This window comes from Peromyscus leucopus, chromosome 11 (genome assembly GCF_004664715.2).
Source record: "Peromyscus leucopus breed LL Stock chromosome 11, UCI_PerLeu_2.1, whole genome shotgun sequence".
Lineage (NCBI taxonomy): Eukaryota > Metazoa > Chordata > Mammalia > Rodentia > Cricetidae > Peromyscus > Peromyscus leucopus.
In genome coordinates this window covers 8,159,614-8,176,501 of record NC_051072.1, presented here as the reverse complement: position 1 = coordinate 8,176,501, position 16,888 = coordinate 8,159,614, and the positions used below count along the sequence as shown (strand labels likewise).

General features: G+C 45.0%; 1 protein-coding gene across 1 annotated transcript in view; it reads left to right on the top strand.

Moving 5' to 3' along the window:
- Myo10 (myosin X) overlaps window positions 1-16,888 on the top strand; it is a 213,467-nt gene that overhangs the window by 140,178 nt on the left and 56,401 nt on the right. Inside the window, exons 18-19 of the mRNA XM_028868176.2 lie at window positions 1,392-1,500; window positions 3,448-3,528. Coding sequence (XP_028724009.1) covers window positions 1,392-1,500; window positions 3,448-3,528 — 190 coding nt within the window. The remainder of the gene's footprint in view (window positions 1-1,391; window positions 1,501-3,447; window positions 3,529-16,888) is intronic.

Below are 16,888 nucleotides of genomic sequence, written 5' to 3'. Positions count from 1 at the left end.
TAGCTCTCAAGTATGTTTGACTCAGAAACCTGATCTTGACCAGTCCAGCCTGATTTCCCCACTACAATCACTGAGCTGTTTTAATTTCGAGTCACGTTTTATAGGATCCTGTTTCTCATTGTTGGGAGATGTCAAGAAAATTAAGCAAGTGTTAATGCAACCAGAATTATAAACGTATTGCACATTCATTTATTCATTCATTCAGGAATTGTAAATGCACACCACGGAGAGTTAAGGAAAACATATAGAAAACTGAATGGTTAGCTTAGCTATTTGTATCTATTAAGCCAGGAAGTTCCCTATTGTCCAGCGACTTGGTGAAAGAGAAAGATTTGAGACAAAGCCCTTTCTTGTTGACTTTCCAAACCTTTGGGGCGGGGAATCTAGCATGAATATATACAGAAATAAACTTTTAATACCTAAGGAAGGAAGTAGACAATTGTTAAAACGCTATGCTATTTCTCAGTGTAAATACCAGGTGGTCATCCTGTCGCTTAGCCAGCCATGAATTGGGGTGAAGGGAGCCAGGCTGTTCTCCGAATATGAAGTGTTTGATCTTTAAGTTTCTGTTCTCTCATGTGAAAATGCACTGCTTAAGCTATTATCAGCTGTTTCTATTTGTAGATGAGTTTTCAGACCTGTGGAAAATACAGGATGCTGGGAAAAGGCCACAGCATGTTACCTGTCAAAGCGGTCTCGGCTATTAGCTTTAAAAGAATACATTTAAATATAAGCTGCCCATTGGTTTGAAGTGGACAAGCTTTGTTGTGGTGAAGAGCTCATAGGCTGGATAGCCACAGACCAGAGTCACTGGCTATCTCTGTCCTAGTTTTAAAAGGAGTGCCAGGACATGAACAGAATTTTTTCCTTGTCATTATTCCCTAAGCAATGACATGTTACCTATTTATGGAGAATGCCTGTTGTGTTATCCCTGTAAATAATCCAGACATGGTTTGGTGTATGGGAGGATGTGTGTAGGTTCCACGAATACACTGCCCTATCCTAAAATGGGGACTTGATCATTTGGGGCATTGCTTTCGATGGGAGGTTCTAGAAGCTGTCTGTCCCCTGTACATCCCGAGAGGCAGCTCTGTCACTTCGTGCAGAGGAAAAGTGAAGGCTCCAGAGGAGTTTAGGTGAGTCTCCAGACAGGCCTATTCCTCAGGGAGACCCCACCCTAGGCCACTGTTTTTCAGTCTGCAGGGTCAGGTGCTCCTCGGGCTGCCTCAAGCCGCCGGGCACTGGTTGGCTGAATCTTTAGTAGGCTGTTACAGCTCAGTGTCTCAGTGTACTATGCTAATTATCATTGCAGAAATGCACTGTAATTACACTGACCAGGCACCTGACGATCGTGTGTGCACACCTCACAGCCCTGCTCTTCCTTCGCACAGGTTTGACTTCATCTATGACCTCTTTGAACATGTCTCAAGCCGCAACAACCAGGACACCCTGAAATGTGGAAGCAAACACCGGCGGCCCACGGTCAGCTCACAGTTCAAGGTCAGTCTGCATCACTGGCTTGCTTGCATGAATCCGTCGTTCTTGGGATCCAAAGAACGGAGGCAGGAGTAGGTTGTACGTGGGGTATACCAGGAGACTGGACCTTGTTTCTGTTACATCACATATCTGAGGCAGGCAGAGTTTCACAGGTATGCATCTTGGGGGTTGAAGACATAGCTCAGTAGTTGAGTACTTGCCTTTTTTTAAAAAAATCATGCTTGAGGACCTTGGTTCCATTTCCAACACTTAAAAAAGAAGAAGAAGAAGCTGGACGGTGGTAGCCCCCACCTTTAATCCCAGCGCTCAGGAGGCAGAGGCAGGAGGATCTCTGTGAGTTCGAGGCCAGCCTGGCCTGTAGAGCAAGATCCAGGACAGCCAGAGCTACACAGAGAAACCCTGTCTTGGGGGTGGGGGGGAGGTATATAATATCAATATTTCGACTTTCCTTTAAATTTTATAAATTAAATTAGCAAAATGATTTGTAGTATTTTTTCTTTCTAGTAGCATGACAATCTTATAATCACCAATGTCATTAAAGTAGAAATATTTCATTCCTTCAAATCTTTTTATTTTGAGACATAGTGAGAAGGACTGTGTAGGCATGCAAATGTTCAAAAACATTTGGATATTACTATTTACAACATATCTAATAGCTTATTGTTCTGATAGTTTATCACAAGAAGAACCTGGAACATTTAATGTATCTATAAAAGAGATGCATATACAGATCAATGTACAAGAGAATTTGAAATGTGTACATAGAACATTGAAATATTTAAAAAGGTATATATATGTGTGTATATGTAAAATACACGTAAATGTACTAATATATGTATTTTCACACAATGCATGAGAACATCTTTAATTAAAAAAGGGAAAGCCATTTAATTCTAAACTGCTGAACTAGCGCATCTTGCCAGGCGGTGGTGGCATACATACATTTTAATCCCTAGCACTTGGGCAGGCAGATCTCTGTGAGTTAAAGGCTAGCCTGTTCTACAGAGTGAGTTCCAGGACAGCCAGGGCTACACAGAGAAACCCTGTCTCCAAAAAAAAAAAAGAAGAAGAGAAAAAGAAAAGAAATAACATATCTCCTTTAGAAGGCTTATTTTGTCTTCCTGAATCATCATTATGGTATTTAACATCTCATGGGAAAATAGGGTGTATTCTTCCCACGTCTAGTATTTTTTTTCCCATATATATCATACAGTATCATACCTGGGGATAATGACCATTCTATATCTAAATAACAGTGATGCCAGTTACCCACATTCAAGGGAAATCAAGAACACCAGCATTTTGGATGTGCAAGCATTTTGGATGTGCAAGCATTTTCAGTCATTTGGAAGTACAGCCTATGGCGACCACCACCCCCTCCTTTAATCATCTATTTGTCCTTAAGCGAAAATCTTGACTGAAGGGGCAATGGCATCCTGTCAGTCAGCAGGCACTGATGAAATCCGCCCTGTGAGGGTGCGCACCAGGATGCACAGGGTTGTGCTGCTGGAGACTGAGGGGAGGGAGGTGCACTTCAGCGTGCCTCAGTGTCCAGTCCTGGGACTGTCGCATGAAGTGCAGGCTTCACACAGAAAAGATGTGGTAATGCCAGCTCCCATCTGGTAAATACTTACTCTGGGCCAGTTACTGGAACAACCACATCCATTGCATCCATTGTTGTGCCCACTCTCACGTCACCCTGGAGTACACGTCATCATTTCCACTTTAAAGATGTGGGACTGAGGTCTGGGGAAGTAGATATCCACTAGGCCCCACAGGGGAATGAAGCAAGGACTTGAGTTGGAGCTACATGTGTCACGCTCTAGACTAAATATTTAAGTGAGATCTTTTGCCTTGTTTTGTGTTATGGTGAGATAGTTTAAAATGGAAAGCTCTCATTTTTATTTTTTATTTTATTCTGACAAAACCCTGTCCTCTTCCTCCTGACAGGACTCCCTGCATTCCTTAATGGCAACTCTAAGCTCCTCTAATCCCTTCTTTGTTCGATGCCTCAAGCCCAACACTCAGAAGGTAAGGCTTCTGAAGGACCAGCCTGGGCTCTCCTCAAGGACAGCCTCCCAAAGCGGCTACCCTTAGATTTGGTTTTTCCAAAGTCCTTTCATCATAGATGGTTAGAAATGGATATGATGTTCTTGTTACCTGATGGTAAGTGAGAAATCCTTCGTCCTCGGAGCCTGTGGGTCAGCTTTTGAGTGAGGCCATCAGGATTTAGGAAATACTACTTTGAAAGGAGATGTTGTAAAGCCTACATATTTTCTTTATTATTTGGTTTAAAATGTTTGGACCCAGATCCAAAATGCAGATAAGAAAAAACATTTAGTATGCTTTTCTGTTGTACCTGTTTTGGGTTTTGTTTTTTTTTTTAAGTTTTTTTTTTTTTTTTTTAGTTTTGTTGTTAAATACTCTGAGAAGGTTATAAACTAAGTATATTTTATCTTTTAAATTTAAAAGAAAATGTTGATTTTCTTATTTTATTTTATGTGTATGGGTCTTTTGCCTACATTTATGTCTGTATACCACAAGAGTGCCTGGTGCCCTCAGAGGTCAGAAGAGGACATCTGATCCCCTGGAACTGGAGGGACGGAGGGTTATGAGCCACCATGTGTATGCTTGGAATGGATCATGGGTCCTCTGAAAGAAGGACAATTACTCTTAACCCCTGAACTATCTCTCCAGACCTATCTTCAGTCCTTTAATAACAAGATGACTTAAGGGTTGATTTTGAAAATATCGTGACTTAATTAGAAGCAGTTTTAAAAAGATAAGCTGCTTCACCAAGAGAAATAGGTGTGGGCAATTATTGAATTCAGAGGTAAATGGAAAACTCGCCACAAATGTGTGGGTGTTTTGGGGGTTTTATTTGTTTTCTTTTTTGAGATAGAGTCTCATGTACTCCATTCTGTCCTTGAACTCACTGTGTAGCTGAGACTGGCCTTGAACTTCTAATGCCTCTTCCTCCTGAAGGCTGGGATTATAGGTGTGTGCATCATACCCAGTTTTGTGCGGTCCTAGGGACTGAACCCAGGGCCTCCTGCATGCTAGACAACTGACATACACCCTGAGCCCATACAAAATGTTAATGAGGTAATTGTCATTTGGAGAGCAAGCCTCTTAGGAACCCTTCTTTTGAGAGAGACTTACACCACCACCACCACCACCCCCGTAGTAATTTCTAGAACTCTGTCATGTGGAAGAATAGAAAAGATGAAGATGAGAAATCTGACCTGGCCTTTGTCCCCTTAGAACTTGGGTCTTACGGTCCCAGCTCTGCAGCTGCTGCTAACAGTAGTCTCCTGATTGTTTGACGTTGGGCTCTGCCTTAACGTTGTGTTGACTCCACAGTCACAGACGTGCTCTTGTGTGTTCTGGCAGGAGTGACCCAATCTGCCATGTTTTCCTTCTGTGCAGTAGGGCTAATAATGTCACATCTCGTCCTTGGAGCCTGTCATCTTTTTCTCAGTTGGAGTCCTGGGAACATGGGTGCCCATTAGATTTCTGGTGCGCCACAGTTTAATCGAACCGCTTCCTTCTATGAGACATGCCCGGGCAACTCTATCAGTGTTAGCATCTCAGATTTGCTGAAATGGGAATGTGCCCTGATGTTGACTTTTTAAAGACAGAAATGTCATTCTGAAAAAATTCCATCCTTGATGATTTCTGTTGTTGGATGGCACAAAGTTCATTTTTCCTTCAGACTATACTATAAAAGCTTAAAGCCTATCTGTAGCCAGAATTGGAGAAATTACTTCTTCTTTCCTTGTTTTTTTTTTGTACATGCTGAGATTTGATTGTACCCAATTACTTTGAATTTTGTACTTTACAAAGTGAGCCAACTCGACTCTGTGTTTACCTTGGCTCTTGGCCTTGTGTGCTCCTGACTTACTGCAGACACTAATTAGTCACATGCCATGGGATGGTTTGTGAAAAATATCGTGGTGCCATTTTACAGGCTCTAGACTATGAAGGCCCGGACACAAGAGCCAGCTTGTCTCTGACCTAAAACGTAGGTGTGGTTTATGAGTGAAAAGGATGCTAATTAGAATATGGAGAGACCGAGCAATGCTGTGAGTGGCATTCATTCAGTTCCATCAGGATACTGTTCTGTTCCTGCCTCTCGTGTCCTATGACACATAGAACACCAACTTGGACTTTCTCACGAAAGTTTGTAGTCCAAAGATAGATCCAGAAATTTTCACACGGATTCTGGCCTCCCCTCTCTACAGGATCTGAGGGGAGGAATGAGGTCAGTTCATTATGGGAGACTGGAGGTGTATTCAAATATCTGAGGATGTGTTCACGTATCCCCGGGATGGAGATGATGGGCGATTTGGACAGATTCTCGAGTTTTAATACTGGTTCTGTGGCCAACAAAGACGACCACAGTTCTGTGAAGTTGTCAGCTGGAGAGCCGGATTAGAATTGAAAGGGAGCTGCTGTGGAAGTCACACAGTGACCAGGTGTGGGAGGCCACACAGCGTATGTCTGGGGGCCAACAGCCTTCCCTGCCGCCACCAATTGGTTAGACCCCAGGATAGTCATTCAAGTGTGAAGAATCTGGGATCCTCTGTGGCTTTGTGACTTGCATGTTGTTGCTATGCTGTTGGCTGCCCCCACCCCCTCCCTGGTGTGTGTGTGTGTGTGTGTGTGTGTGTGTGTGTGTGTGTGTGTGTGTGTGTGGTGTTGTTGGTTCTCTCTCTCTCCCCTATCCTTCCCTGCACCACCACCCCAGTATGTGTATGTTGTGGGGGGTAGAGGGGGCAGCTAAGAAAACCTCCTCCTAAATTGTCTGCAGTCTGCCCTGGGCTTGGGACTGCCTGGGAGGGTGTAGCCCTCCCCTGAGTTTAGACATTCATAGTTCACAGGTGTACCCCCTGGGTTGTATTTAGATGATGATGCGCCTTGTTTCAGCTTCCTTCTGCTGGGATACAGTAGGGTGTAGCAATTGCTGACCAAAAACTGCCCTGCGACCAGGGAGACTTCTGGATTGAAGGCAAACCTGCTGGGCCTCCTCTGAATCTCTCCCCGAGGGCATCCCCCCGGCCTGTGATCTCTCCCTGCCCAGTACTTTAGCGTGTGAGATCTCATCAAAAAGGGCTCTCATTAACATTCCTCAGAAAAGCCTGAGGATATTCTGAAGAGAATTAAAGAAGGGGACAGACTGATGAGTATCTGGGAGGCCATCCCACTGTGAGAACGAGTCTGCAGTTCCAGGAAACCGAGGTGAAGTTGGGGGCACTGCCCACAACATCAGCCAGGCCTGACTGCCATGCCTCATTCCTCTGTCAGGCGTTTGGGATGATGAGGGCCTAGATTTAAGGAGGGAAGCACTATGGATTCCAGAACATTTCTGTCCAAGTTTTAATAATATAATACTAGTTTCAAAAACTTGTTTTCCTCACAAAAGTCAAGACAGAAATGGCATCTGTAATATGGATGAGCCTTGCCGTTATTAACATTGTGGTTCACCTCAACTGTCTATCAAGTGGTCAAGACAGAAATGGCATCTGTAATATGGATGAGCCTTGCCGTATTAGCATTGTGGTTCACCTCAACTGTCTCTGTCAAGTGACCCCTTCTCATATTTGATACCCCCAGCTTTCCAGTCATACCAGGGCTCTTTCACAAACCCTTCTCCATCTGTGGGTTGGTGCTTCCTACTCAAATATTGAGATCTCTGCATGGTATATATGGACATTCTGGAACCCTATCTTCCATGGCTGGGCAAGGACGTATGGGCGGCAGATCTGCCCACAGCAAAGAGTGAAGCAGACAGGTTAAACATTGGAGCTTAATATTTGAATTACTCCTTCTGGACTTATACATCACTGTTCAGTCCAAACATTATCTAGTATCTTTATCAAATCTAAGATTCCTTAAGTATGAAGTGCAGAGTTTTTCTGTCATTGCAGGTAGAATAAAAATTAGCAAGGATGCCTGCTTTTCCACGCAGACACAACGCTTGCCCTCGACTTTTTTGCCATTCCTTTACAAAGTGCATGAAATGAAGATCATTCCTCTACCAGGTACATACCCTGCCCCTCAGCCCCCAGGCTTTTGGATTCAGTGACTTTAATTCTCCGGTGATCTGTAGCGATTTTTATCTTGCTTTGCTAGTGCCGGGGATTAAACCCAAGGCCTCACGCATGCTAGGCTCCAGCCCTGCAGCCTAGTGTTGTAACCGCACCGGAAGGGACAAGAGGAGTTGGATGATTAGCTAGCTGCTGCACAGTTTGTGAAGGTCGTAGAAGGCTGTGTTGAGATTCATGCACACCAGGCAGGAGGCTGCACTGTGGGACTGTTAATATGAGAGGACAGCAGTTAGATAACATCTGATCAGACACATCTAGATGATGTGTGCATTGATAAAGTATGAAATGGCCTGCTGTGGATATTGCTCTATATAAATAAAACACTGATGGCCAGTGACCAGGCAGGAAGTAGGTTACCAGGCAGGAAGTAGGTGGGACAAGGAGAGAGGAGAATTCTGGGAAGCGGAAGGCTGAGAGGGGAGACACTGCAGCCACTGCCAGGACAAGCAGCATGTAAAGACTCTGGTAAGCCACCAGCCACGTGGCAAGGTTTAGATTTATAAAAATGGGTTAATTTAAGATAAAAGAACAGTTATCAAGAAGCCTGCCACGGCCATATAGTTTATAAGTGATATAAGTGTCTGAGTGATTATTTTATACGTGGATTGTGGGACTGCGGGGGCTTGGGGAACCTGGAGAGAAGCTCTCCAGCAACAATGGCCGCATACCTTTAATCCAAGTTGAGGTAGGTAGATTTCTGTGAATTTGAGGTCAACCAAAGGCTACAATATAGTGAAACCCTGACTCAAAAAAAAAAAAAAAATTATGAAACATAACCTGTCTTCCCTGGACTAGTATCTTTCTTTGTGCATTTGTGTGAGTATATACAAGTGTGTATGTGGTGAGCTCACTAGTATATGTGGTGTGCACTCACTCCCTTGTGGAGAGCAAAAGAAGACATGCTGTATCACTCTACCTTATTCTTTTTGAGATACCGTTTTACTAAACCTGGTTGGCCAGCTTTCAGAAAGCCCAAGAGATATTCCTGTTCCATCTCTGGACGCCCTGCTCCACGCACTGAGGTCTCCGGCATACTGTGACCAAGCTAGCTGCTTAACAGGTGTGGGGGTCAGAACTCAAGGCCGCGTGCCTGCCCGGCACACACAATTAACCTACCGAGCCATCTTGCCAGCTCTGGTTATCTCCTTTAAATGTCACTCAAGGGGCCATCGGGATGGGTGAGCAGGTGTAGGCCCTTGCCACCAAGCCTGATAGATAACCTGAGTTTGACCCCCAGAGTCCACGTGGTTGCGGGGAGAGAGCTGCCTCCTTTGGGACTGGGACTAGTTTCTGCTGGCCACGTCTCTCACTAAGTCACCCGTCCCTCAGCTCCCGTTGCCTGTGGCCACTGGGTCACTCATCCTCTGTGCCCAGGACTCTGAGGGTTGACCCCGAGTGACCCCGTCGCTCTGGATGCACAGGGTTCTGGTCTAACACATTCAGATGCACCCTGGCCCGCTGTCTGAAAGGGAGATTGCATCACTGCTGGGCACAGAAGCCCCACAAGCCATGGGAGGAGGAAATAGAACCCCGTCCAAGGTGTATGTCTAGGCGTTGCTTAAGCCTTCCTCTCCAAGCCTTGCGTTTCCTGGCGATGACGACTTTCTCACCTCCAGACTGTATGTTTTGACAACATCCACATGGATGGGTGGTTATACGTGCTTCATTTGGGTGTGCAGACGTAAAACAGCTGCATAGTACCGTGTGAAGTATTCCACGCCTGCCTTACATTTGTGATGGAGAATATACTCACTATTTACAGCTTTTATTCTGACATGCTTAAAAGACTTCTGACCAAGGGACCGCCCTTCAGGGAGGCAGGTTTACCTGAAGCCGTGCTAACGAGGTGGGAGGCATAACTTGCCCTTTAATGAGGTGATGTACTTTTTCTGCCCCCTAGAACACTGCGCTCCCTCACAGAGCTGCAGACTGGTAGCTTAAGTCTGCTGCTTTTCCGAGTGACTCAGGTCAGAACTGTTTCTTTTCTTCTGTCTCTTTCCTAAGTGTGCTTTTCCTGATGCTTTGGCCTGCACTCTTTCTCCGAAGCCCCATGCCAGCTTAACTCTGCTCTCTCCCCCGCCCCCTCCTCTTCCTCCTGCTCCTGGCAGCAGGATTTGCACCCTGCCTGCTCCAGGGTCTTCCCCTAAGTACTAGTGAAATTGTCTTTCAGCTTCCATTTGAGTCCATTCTTAAATTCTTTAATTATCAATACTTAGAACCCTAAAAGGGGCATGGCGGCAGCGGCGGCTGTGGTGGTTACACACACCTTTAGTTGCAGCGCTCAGGAGGCAGAGGCAGGCGGATCTCTGTGAGTTCAAGGTCAGCCTGGTCTACAGAGCCAGTTCCAGGACAGCAAGTACTACACAGAGAAACCCTGTCTCAAAAACACAAACAAAGAACTCTAAAAGGGGACCCCAATTTTCACAGTGTCACTAATGTATCAAAATTCTTTAATGTTGACGTTTGGCTTAAATTGTTATGAATATCTTTTTCAAGAAATATCTTATAAGATTAGTTGTGATGACCTGGCTGAGGTGTTAGCTTTCTATGGAACACAAATAAACATGAATGATTTTTTTTGTATTATACAGAAAAAATTATGTGCAGAATGAAAGTGTGGGGATTTTGTAGATTTATGTAGACAGCCAACTCTTCTAACTAACTATAGGTAAAGTGTGGTCTTTAGAGGTGGTTCCATTTCCTCTGTGTACTTACTGGAACATAAACACCCACATCAGTAACTAACCTTCAATAATTCCATTTTTCTGATTGCCTCCAATATTCCTGACTGGCTTGGCCCATCTCCCCCAGCTAAGACACATTTCTAGAGCTTTCTTTTTGCTTAGAGAATATCTCATACAAAAGAGCTGTGAAAAGGCAGCTTTACCTTTTGAGGAAATTTTGGTAAAAGGAACCATTTAATGCAACCATTCTTCTCCCCAAACAAAACAATACAGTAAACCCCTCAGTGGTCACTTCAGCCCTGTTTACCAAGTTGTCATGGCAACGATTCAGCTGCCCTCTGTAAAGACCTAGATAAATAGCTGTAAATGAAACTCAGCTCAAAAAAAGAAAAAAGAAAAAAGAAAGAAACTCAGCTCAAGTGAAGAGTGTTGTTCTCTGGGTGGGTTTTCCCAGATCACAGCTAAAAAGACTCGAGGTTTTTGCCCTTGGGCATCTTCATCTTGAAATGTATATCTATATAATCTTTGAACATTTAGACTCTCTGGACTCTTACACGAATTTGCGTATTTGTCGGTGTGCAGACGGTGGCTCCCTCATTTGTGCCTACAGTCAAAAGTGTCATCAGCAATTCCTATCACGCCAGCCTTGGGAGGCTGGGCTTCTTTGAGTAGAATCAGGAATGAATTAAGCAGGCACAGCCCCAGACACCACATAAAAGGCAAGCTTCAGATAGCAAGGACTGTCTGTCAACTTAGATGCTCTTGGGCCCTTCCTCTGGAGGTTGGAGATGCAGCTGTTCGCAGTGGACGAACCCTGAAGGGAGGGGAAGAAAACCCAAGGTAGGGTTTTGTTCTGTCTTGTTTTTCCTGCTTTGGGATTCTGCCTAAAAGTTTCGTCTACTTTGTAAAGGTTGCTGTAGTGTAAAACTGTGTGAGGAAACACCAAAGGAGTGGATTTGGTTGCCTCTGAGCACCAAACTGTTGGGTCCCTAAACAGTGGGGGAGGTGCTGGTTTGGACTGCACAGGTTTGAAATATTAATAATCCTTTGTAAAAGTGAAGGATATTAATCTGTTTATCAGCTGAGGCATTGATTGTGTGATCTACTTTTGATAAGACGCCAAGCATTTAAAGAAAAACACATTGTGAATGAGTTGAAGAGGAAACTTAGTAATGGTCTTTTGTTTGAAGTGTTTCTCCCCAGAAGCTTATTACTACCGTCTTCTAGTTTTTTTCGTGTCTTGTGCTGTGCGGAAACTTTAAAAGAAGTCTGCACAAGAGTTAACTTTTCCTAAACTTTCCTTTTACGTTCTACAAGTGTGGAGATGTGAGAAGTTAGGTGAATTAACTGATCTGTTGGATAATGTGAGCTCTTTTTACACACACACACACACACACACACACACACACACACACACACACACACACAAACATTGCTACCATCCTGGAGAAATAGGAGGAAGTACAAGCACATTTAGCTGCAGGTCTCCAAAGGGAAACGTCCCCTAAGAAAGAACTCTCGGAGAGTGAATTGCTAATCTTTGCCAGCGCCGAGAGGGTGGGATGGGTTAGGCTGATCCCATTCAGTTGCTAAGTGAGTCCTGGGAGGGATTAAATGTTTTCAATATGAAGGTGGTCTTTCAAATTAAATAGAGCAACATTTGAAAGCAATGAATTATAATGGTCTGCCAGCTACTTGGCTAAATCTACTTTTTGTTGAAATAAGCATCTAGAAATAGTCAAAGCCTCTTGTGAGTCTGTGATTCTCTCAGGGGCTTACTCCCTCTGTGTGGAGAGGTATCCTGTCAAGCACCTGGACCACTGTGTCTGCATCTCTCACTACCCATATGTTGTTCTGTCTAGTGGGCCAGTATTTGTCTCTCCGCTGGCCCTCATGGCGGGTCAAAGGTTGTACAAAGGAAGGTTATTGCTGCTCACTGTGAAGGAACAGCTGTAGACGGGGCACCTGCTCCATCTCCTGGCCGCAGCCCTCCAGTAGTCTTTATCTTATCCTGCTAAACTTCCGGAATATTGTCCAATCCGATGGGAGACCTGCTGGCACCTGAGGAGCCTGCCCGGACACTTGGCTGTCACTGACAGATTTTTTTTTTCCTTTTGGTAGTCTCTTAGCATATGAAACCCTACATTAGCATGCTCATCGGCAACCCCCACAGTGTGTGACTTCCATTCCTGACTGCTCTGGTACTTCCCAGCTCACTCAGCTGTACAAAGAGCGTTGTTCTTCCCGAGTCTCCATTTTCATTCTCCCCTCTTTCTTTCCAAGCCCTCCATCCTCTTCCTCTGTCCTTCTCTTTGGTGATTCCCCAGCAGATGAAGACCTGTGGGTGGGATCTTGAGAGGCACACTAGGACTGGGTCCAGGCTCTAAGCCCCATCAAGCTCCCCTTGACGTGTAGACTGTCTGCCTTAGCTTCCTTCACCTGCTCTGCGCTCTTCGCCGCCATGCTGTGCTCCCTGATTTCACCCAGGGGTGAGTGGGGGCGGGGTCCTTGCTCTCAGGCTAGCTTCTTCCCTCAACTGAGAAACACGGAACAAAAAATGGTAAGAGCCGTACCAACAGCATTTGCCTCCGCCCTTAACAGTGTGAAGAAAGTGTTTATTGATTTCTACATATGTGGAAGTTATCGGTAAACTTTTTTCTTTATTCACTCATAATTTCACTACCCAAATGCCATCCTGTTTACGCTTGAATGCATATATACTGCTCCCCCCCCCCCCCCCGTCCCTGTTCCTGGGGACTAAACAGGATCTGGAATGCCCTGTCCATCTGAGCGACATTTCCAGTTCCTTTATCATATTTTTAGTTTGAGACAGGGTTCTTAGCCAAACTGACCTTAAACTTCCTTTGTAGACTAGACAGACTTCAAAAGACTTTTCAGTCCCCCTTGGCCTTGCTCCAAAGTAGTTGGAATGATAGGTAGGTACCACCCACCCAGCTATGGTTACTCTCTCTAAACTGGCGTCATCATCTTAACTTTGTACATTTTTTTTTCAGCCTAATTTGATTTTTTGAGACAAGGTTTCTCTGTGTAACAGCCCTAGCAGTTCTGGAACTAGCTTGGTAGACCAGGCTGACCTAACAAAGATCCACCTGACTCTGCCTCCAGAGTGGTGGGATTAAAGATGTGCGCCACCACTGCCAGCCTGGGCCACCACCACCCGCCCGTCATGAAGCATTCTCATAACTGTGGGATTCTGTCAATGGCTGTGTGTGTGTGTGTGTGTGTGTGTGTGTGCGCGCGCGCGCGTGCGCGCTACTGCATGAACCCAGGGCCTTCCCTGAACCATAGGAATGAAAGGGATTGCTTTATAAAATGTTCTGTGTCTCCAGCCCTCATTGGCAGTACTTGAAAGTCAGATTTCTGTTACTGGATCATTTCTCTTGTTGCAAACATCACTACTGTATTATTCTCATGTGCAGGTACTGCCTTAATATTTGGAAGTTGTTGGGTTTTTTTTTTTTTTTCTAAATCTTAGTTTATACATGGTTATGGCTATATCTGTAAATGTATACATGTGGCTGAGTTGCTGTTCATTGACGCCAACTACAAATCAAGAAATAGGTAGCCTTAAAATATAAAGAGCCTTTACAGACTATGATGGATGCTTTAGAGAAACTAAGAAAGCACAAACAAGAAATGTGCCAGAAGTAGTCAATTGAAATGATCTGACTTTTTTTTTTTTTTTAATTAGGTTTTGTGAGGCAGGTTTTCTCCGTGTAGTTTTGGTGCCTGTCCTGGATCTCTGTAGACCAGGCTGGCCTCAAACTCACAGAGATCCGCCTGGCTCTGCCTCCCCAGTGGTGGGATTAACAGCATGCGCCACCCCCTCCCAGTTGATCTGACATTCTTAATAGGATATTTGGGAAACTTCAAATTAAAATGTGGTAATTTTTTCAGAGTGAAGATTGGATTTTATTTTATTTTATTGGAGATGGTCTTTCTATATTGCTCTGGCAGCCATGGAACTCACTATGTAGACTGAGCTACCCTGGTACTCACAGAGATCCACCTGCCTCTGCCTGGGATTAAAGGTGTGCGCCACCAGGCCTGGCGTATATTAATTTTAATTGAACCCTTTTTCTGGCCCGCTTTGATATATACAGTTATACACACATACATAAATACACCTTGACAGAGATAGGCAGACTGACATGTCTACCTTCTTTTCAAGAGAGAAAAAAAGAGGTGAGGAGCCTGGGCTGGGCCATCCCCTTGAGCAAGCTTCTTTTTTCACTGCTGAATATTTAACTAGGCTGAGGCTGTGGGATCAAAGCCTTTCGTGGCACCCTTCTGAAAGCTTCCTGCCCCGTGCTCTGCCCTCCTTCCTGGTCTCCACCCCACCCCCAGGCAAGGGGCACCGCTAGGCTAACTACTAACTGCCACTCCTTCCCGCCCTCTCACCAGCCTCCCCACCCCCACGCCAGGCTCTTGACTGGCTCCTCTAGGAGAAGGCCAGGCCTTGGGCTCTGCCCCCACCTGCCTGTTCCAGCCTCTAGATCCAGGCTCCTTTCTCCAGAAGCGCCTGGCTGGTGAGTACCTGCCCCCTTTCCACCATATCTTTCCAGCCTGAAGCTCCACATTTGAGTTTCACAGTCACCTTAATTTTGTAACCCACTTTTTTGGTTGCAGTTGCCTGGATTTTCCGGTTCTGTGCAGCCTGGCTCTTTGAAGTGAAATATTTCCGTGATTTAATTTCACATCCTTTCCCTCCCTCCCTGTCCACTTCTCATATGGAAGATACTTCTTTTCACCATTTTCTTTTTTATCAGATTAAGGCAGAGATTGCCACACTCGGCCCTGCTGACAGGTGGACTGGGCAGTTGAGAGTAGTTGTGGTCTAGCCTGTTCTTTGCAAGAGACTCAGCAGTGGTCATGGCCCCTACTCAGTAGATACAGGTTGTAGCCCCCCAGTGTCTCTAGATGAACCTCCGCATCGGGGCATTAGAACTGTTTATTGCTTTTTACTCTTGTATTATTATTATTTGCTCTCAGGGAGATGGCACCCACATGTTAACTTTTTCTATCAAATTCGATATTGCTTTTAACCTCGTGGTTACTCTTAGAAAGCTGTATCACTTATAATCTTCGAGTCCTGGCGTTAAATGGCATGGTTTTAGTAAGCTGTATTCAGACTTTGAAAATGTTGGGGGGGCCTTTAGACCAGTGTGTTGCACACCGTTGTGTGGTGGCTGTGCACTGTCTACCCCTCAGATGAATGGTTGCCCTAGTTTCAGCCCTCTGAAAGGATGCAGCCGCTCATTAAAGCGTGCCAGATGCTGCTCTGGTCGGCCTTGGGCTTGAAAGGGAATACTTTTAACTTTGGAATTACACGGCGATAGTCTTAGCATCTGCCTCTCGGAAATGGAAGAGAAGTGGCCCTGTTACAGGCATTGCTACTTCCTCCTGCTCCCAACCCTTATGGGGTGAAAAATCCACCAGAAAACATGTTGCCTTGGCTTTTTTTTTTTTTTTTTAAGATCTCTTTAAATAAAGCAAAAAAAAAAAAAAAAAAGAGGCAAGGTAATGCTACGCTTAATAAACATAGGTAGCTGAGATTTCACCTCTTGGCGTAGGCAAAGGAACAGAAGTTTGTGTCTTTGAGATGTGTACAGATACTGACTTCTTTTAAGGCAGCCTGGACTTAGAAACAGATCTTGCAATATTTACATAGAAGACTAAAAAGATTTGCTACACCACAGGAAGTCCATGGGATCAAGGAAACCCAATACGAATCATTGTCTTACATTAATTGTGCCCAGAGGAAGTTTGGAAAGAAAAATTAGCTTCAGTTTGTTGTTTGTTTGTTTGTTTGTTTTCTGTTCTTCCTTTGGTCTCCGTCTGAAATGTGGGTCCGTCACTTGATTCGAGGATTGGATTACATAATTTCAGCAGCGCCCAGGCTAGTTGGTTTACACTGGACCACAGGTGCACACAGTTGCAAAGCTCTGAGTCTTCAGTCAGCGGTAGCTTGCAAATTAGGGAAATGAGGTCCTGTGGAGGTAGGTGGAAGAACAGGTTGGACCTGGTCATGATGTCATTTGACTCTGATTTCCAGGCTTCTCGCACAGCCTGTTAGGACTCAGGCGGGAGTACCAGAGGAACAAAGAGGGTCCTGCAAAGCCATGCACGCCACTGGCCACCTCTTAGAGCAGCCTGCAGCCCTGTAGCCTGAGGGAGCGGGCTCCTACTGCACCTGCTATCTGGGACAAGCCAGCCGCAGTTCATGGTCGACATCATCTCCGGGTCTGCCAACGTCGTCCGTGGGGTGAAAGCTTTTCCTTTCGCGTGCTCAGCTGAGAAAAGCAGCTACAGTACAATGGCTACTTGTTCCGTGTAGCGCACTCCCACGGCCTGCTCACAGCCTGCTTCTCTTTCTTGTTACAACATGTTGCTATAAGGTATTTGAATGACTGAGAAGGTGATTTGGGAATATTCAAAAGACCTTGAGCAGCTGACCTGGAGGCACAGCTGGTTTAGGTGCACCAGGATTTTGTTGTCTTAGTGTTGTTTTTCTTTCTTCCTTTTCATTGTTCAGGTCTCATGGTAGACACACAGCCATAGTCCAAACCATCCACT